Genomic DNA, 6,000 nt, shown 5'->3' on the forward strand with positions numbered 1-6,000 from the left:
ATCCTGACTCTCATTGAGCCATCAGATAAATATAGTCTCAGTTCTAGAGGAGGGGGGGAGACAGGGTTGAAATATAAGCACAATATAAATAAGCAGAGCATTGCTGAATTTACCTTGGTGCTGAGAAACACTAACGTAAAGAAAGTTTCATTTTTAAAATTTTACTTGGTTACTAAAATCTAGTTCTTGTTGAAGAGTTAATAATAAAACAGTTTAAAAAAAACCCGAAACAGGTCAATGAATCCCTTTGGTTGAATATCGTATTTGTTATGCGTTTTACTCATAACAGTTAAAATATTACAAAATCCAAAGGTTTATCCAAAATTGTATATCTCAATTTTGAATAATAACCACAGACGTTTTCTTCATAGGGATGAATGTTACCATTATTTGGTAATAGACATTCATTAACTTTGTCTTTGTGCTGACAAATATTGCAGGATAAAAGTTTCATTTCTTAAGTTTCACTTCCTTGCTAAGATATAGTTCTTAGAAAACAAAAAGTAATAAAAAAGGTTATACAAAGTTCCAAAACAGGCGCTTGGTCTGCCTTTGGGTTACCAATTTTCGTACAAAACAAAGCAATGAATCACTATGTTTGAATTTCGTATTATCCTTTGTACTCATTAGAATTAAAATTTTCCCTAATGATACATCAAAATCGTGTATCCCAACTTCGGCCGAAAACCAAAGAAGTTTTCTTCAGATGGAAGAACCTGGTTAGTATTTAATAATTGAGCATCTTCATCTTTCGGCTCTAAAGCATAATGGTGAAAAGAATTTCACTTCTGAAGCTAATCTCCAAAAGTTCCTTTGGGAACTTTTACTATTTAATTACTGATTTTACAAAGTTGCATAGTGTCTAAACTTTTAGAATACGAAATAATTTTGTTTATTAATGGAGGAAAGAGCTGGGTTTGAAAAAAAAGAAGAAAAAACATTTCTTAGTGTCAAATATTTTTGTATATTTTATTTTGTCTTTATACTTCATTTTATTTTTTCATTTAATTACTTTATGTTTATTTTATTTCGTTTATTGTATCTTTTGAAACATTTTGTTTTTTCTCAGGTGACCCCAGGCAGTCGTCGTATATAATTTTTTTCTGTTTGGGGGGGGGAGGATTGTGTAGTAGGAATTGAATGGAATATATAAGAGAATATAAACCCATTATTTAGTTTTCAACCACAATAAACTCTCCAAGACTATTCAAACCATTTTTCTATTCTATGAAAATAAACAAAAACTAAAGAAAACCAGATACACTGAAACTGCGCACTTCAAAATTCAAATTAACTCTGAAATTCTAATTGACTCTGAAATTCGAATTGACTTCGAACTAAATAGAGTTCGTACTTAAAGTATGTATCTTAAAAGTGTTTAGTGGGTTAATTTCAACAAATTTTCTGTGCTTAAAAGAAACTTTGGTTTTCTTTTTGTTTATTTATAGTTAAAGCTGTTTTTTTTTATGGGATAAGGCTAAATGCTTTAAAAAGTCATTTATTTATCCTTTCATTCATTGATTCACTGATTAATTAGTATAATTTAGTTGTATGTTATTAAATGCATGACACTGGAACTATGAACTCCCAACGACAACTAAGACAATTAAGTTGTTTAATTAATCAAAACTATTAATTAAGATAGGACATTTAATTAAGTAGTAGAGGGAAAAATGAATTTCTTAGTTCCAAAAAATTACATTTTATTTATTTTAGCATATTTTCTTTAAAGTAGACCTGAAGACCCCTGGGAGTATTCGTACAACAGTTTTTCTTTGTTTTTTTTTTTTTTTTCACTGGAAAAGGGGCCATTTTTAAAAAAATGGCCCCCTTTTTAGTTTCTCATTAGTTTCCCATTTTGAGTTTCTTCTTAGAAAGAAACTCAAAATACTTGATTCAACTTTCACCTTGCCAAACTTCAATAACAATTAAATTAGCTTTATAGTCGGATGCTAAAAGATACTATGATGCATCTTTATATATATATATATATATATATATATATATATATATATATATATATATATATATATATATATATATATATATATATATATATATATATATATATATATTTATATTGGAATAATTTCATACTCTGAAAAAAAAATGAAACTGTACCCTTGGAAATAGTAATAGGACAGTCTAGTTAGTACAGTTAATTCAAAAATCTGATTTGAATTACCCACCAATTGTCTTTTTCCTTTTTCAACCCAAACTACTCTTTTTGCCTTCTCCATAAATAATTACACATACACCTTTTGAACCTTGGCTGATGCTCAAAGGATTCTTTTCCCTCCCCTCTTCAGTTGTGTGTAAACCAGAGAAAAATTAAAATAAATCATCAAGGAACAAAGATTTGCATGATAATTAAATAAATCAATAATAATGTATAATGATAAATAAAATATATTGGATAAATATCAAAGTAAATCATTAGCTAAAACAGTTTCGGAAGATTATGTTATCTAACTATTCACAATATTAATAAATCAAATATATAATTAAATAAATCAATACCTAAAACAGGTTTTGAATAAAAACTGATTTAACTATTCTCACTTATATGTATTCTATATTATGCTCTATACTAGATTTACATTGAACAATTAAACTACTTAATAAAATAAATAAAATAAATCAATAAAGATAAGCAAGTTGAGCATGGAGTTGTCTAAATATTATTCCTTTTATATAAGGTTTTATCTTCATATTATTTCAGAAAAGAACTTTGGTAGACTATGGGAGTTCATCAGAGACTTGCTGCACAATCCAAGGTACTGTCCAACTATGGTACGATGGGAGAATGTTGAAGAAGGCGTATTTAGAATTGTTAAAAGTGAACAGTTGGCTGGCTTATGGGGACAGATCAAGAACAACCCTAAAATGACCTATGAAAAGCTTAGTAGAGCAATGAGGTAAAATCATATAATAGTTAATGTATAGATTAATCAGGGACGCCAACTCACAAAAAATGTAGGGGTTGTACTAAGATAAATGACACTGGAACTATGTATTTCAGGCAACTATTAAAACCATTAAAAAGTTTAATTAATCAAATCACGTAATTAAGACATTTAATTAAGTAGAAGACAGCAAAATCGATTTCTTAGTGCCAAATAATTAAATTTTATATATTAAAGGTATTGGCAGATTATGGGAGTTCATCAGAGACCTACTGCACAATCCAAGGTACTGTCCAACAATGATGCGATGGGAGAATGTTGAAGAAGGTGTATTTAGAATTGTTAAAAGTGAACAGTTGGCTGGTTTATGGGGACAGATCAAGAACAACCCTAAAATGACCTATGAAAAGCTTAGTAGAGCAATGAGGTAAAAATAATATATAGATTAATCAAGGATACTAATTCACAAAATATAGAGGAGTGGGAGAAAATATTTTTTTCAATATGTTTTCAAATTAAGAACCAAAAAAAGGCATTTGTTAAAATCTGGGAGGGGGAGGCAGTTTTCTTTTTAATTTTTTTGAAAGAAAATGCCAGAAAAGGTATTTATCAAAATCTCCGTCGCACCCCCTGATTAGTGTCCCTAATATTAATTAATTAGTACCACTGCAGGATAATCTTTTAAAATCCATGTCTTCCCTTAACATTAAATAATAAATCCAACTGCAGCACATTATTTTACTATTACCATTCATGAATTCAATACAAATTAGGTACATATAAAGGATGCTTAACTTTTTAAGCCATGTGATTAGGTAATATTGTTGGGGCCAAAGCCGGCGGATGTCCAGTGGTGACTAAGTAAAACTTTAGTTGAATTTTGTAATTATACAAAGTGAATCAAAGGAAGCTAGCGAAACTAGCGAAAAACAACCCAACTAAAACAGACAGCCTTTAAACAAACGGACCATTTACGATAGTGAATGACATTTTAAACTTAGAAGCATATGTTTGAAATGCCACTCATTATCAAAATTTTTATTCAATTGTCCTTTCATTGTTACTTAGAAATGGCCTTCTTCTTTTTGTTCTAGTGTTTGTTTTAAGGCTTTGTTTCTTATATTGCCCTTCGGATTTTTATCTTTATTTTTATTCTGCACTGAAGACAGTCGAACGGTCTCGACCGACATATTTGCATATTTTTCTTCAGTTTTGCACTGGCTGTTTTATCCTCGTTTTCCCTTCTTTACGAATTCTTTTCTTCGTTTTGTCAATTGTAGCCAATGTAGTCCCAGAAATTATTTGTCTCTTAAACTTGAAGAGTGAATTCCTTACTACCAATTGACACTGTATTTTCGTTTATTTAAATTAAACCTATTTGATGTGGTGTCCTTGTATTGACAATATAGAATATGTTAATACAATTAAGTTTTTTTTCTAGGTACTACTACAAAAGTCGGGTTTTCCTACCCGTCCTTGGTAGGCGTCTTGTTTACAAATTTGGGCCCAATGCAGTCAATTGGAGACCAGCTGATCCAAACTTTGAAAACCTGAGATGCCAGCAAAACCTGACAAACAATTCTAACCTCTCGACCTCAATATCCAACCTCTCAAAATACGAAGAAATTTCATATGAATTATATCCATAGAATCTTGTGTTCAAAGACTATAGTGCAAATATGTGGCATACCAAGAAGTTGTTGCGGAATTCATTTGTGATTGAGAAAGTTGTTTTTATAATGTTACGAAGCACATATTTTTTCATAATATATTTTGTTTTGAAGCAGTTGAAGCGTTAATTATCAAGGCATTAACAGGGACTAGACAAAAAACTACCACTACTCACAACTCATTGCACCACAGGTCACCTGAAGCCGAAATGATTCTCCACTCCCCTGCTCTTTTAGAGTTTAACTCTTTACTGCTTGCCATGATCAAAAGTTATCGGAGGGCAACTAAACCCACCCCCACGCCCCTTTCCCCAAATGCATCTGATAAAATTTTTGAGATAGCCATTTTGTTGAAAATGGTTCAGAAACCATATAACAAAAACTCTGGTGTCGACACAACCCTCCAAGGCCCGCGACAGGCATTATAATTATGCCCTGGGAGTGTATTTGGTTCTTATGGATGGGACGCTCGTACAAACTTCAGAGAGGGCTCATTTGATTAGTAAGTGACAGTTCTAGCTCACTTTTTAAGAATCAAAAGAGATCGGAGGGCAACTAGCCCCCACGCCCCTTTTCCCCAAAGCCATCCGAAAAGAACTTTGAGATAGCCATTTTTTCAATAGTTTAAAGATCATATAACGAAAACTCCGGGGTCGATACAACCCCCCGGGGCACAGTGGCGGGCGTTGTAAATTATGCCCGGGGCATATATGGTTCTTATGGAAGGGATGCTCGTATGAACTTCAAAGGTGGCTCATTTGATTGGAAATTGAAACTTCTAGGTCCCTTTTTATGAGTCAAAAGTTAACGGAGGGCATCCACCCACACACACACACCCTCTTTTCCCTAAATGCATTCAATGAAAATTTTGAGATAGCCAGTTTGTTTGAAAAAGTTAAAAGATCAAATAACAAGAACTTCGTTATCAGCATACCCCCCCCCCAGAGCCCAGAAAGGGTTGTACCTTATGCCGCAGGGGCATATAAAGTTTTTATGGGAGAGGTGGTCGCATAAACTTTGGAGGGGACTCAAATGATTAGAAACTGAGAGTTCTAATTAACCTCTTTAAGAGTCAAAAATGATCTGATGGTGACTAGACCATGATTGGAGGGCAATCCCAACCTTCTTTTCCCCAAATGCGTTCAATCGAATTTTATATTAGTTCAAAATAGACCAAAGATAATATAGCAAAAGTTCCAGAGTGAAACAGTCCCTTAGAATCCGGGGGCAAGTGTTGTAAAGTGTGCCCTGGGGCATATACGGTTTTTATGGAAGGGATGGTCATATAAACTTCAAAATGTGCTCATTCGATTGTAAATCATAATGTCTATTGCCCCATTTAAGAGTCAAAAGTGATCAGAGGGCAACTACCCCCCCCCCTCAAAGGCCCCTTTTCCCTAAATGCTTCCAATCAAAATTTTGAA

General features: G+C 32.6%; 1 protein-coding gene across 9 annotated transcripts in view; it reads left to right on the forward strand.

Annotated features, from left to right (window-relative positions):
* LOC136025359 (ETS homologous factor-like) overlaps nt 1–4,692 on the forward strand; it is a 57,730-nt gene extending 53,038 nt beyond the window's left edge. For 6 of the 9 annotated variants that reach the window (XM_065701307.1, XM_065701300.1, XM_065701305.1 and 3 more), the window contains exons 7-8: nt 2,723–2,918; nt 4,348–4,692. In XM_065701307.1, coding sequence (XP_065557379.1) covers nt 2,723–2,918; nt 4,348–4,555 — 404 coding nt within the window. In that variant the 3' untranslated portion in view covers nt 4,556–4,692. Of the gene's footprint in view, nt 1–2,722; nt 2,919–3,143; nt 3,334–4,347 lie in introns of all 9 variants that reach the window. The other 3 variants (XR_010617077.1, XM_065701302.1, XM_065701308.1) reach the window with 3 other exon arrangements.
* The last annotated feature ends 1,308 nt before the right edge of the window (nt 4,693–6,000 follow it).

Source organism: Artemia franciscana, chromosome 3, assembly GCF_032884065.1.
Source record: "Artemia franciscana chromosome 3, ASM3288406v1, whole genome shotgun sequence".
In the NCBI taxonomy this organism is placed as follows: Eukaryota; Metazoa; Arthropoda; class Branchiopoda; order Anostraca; family Artemiidae; genus Artemia; species Artemia franciscana.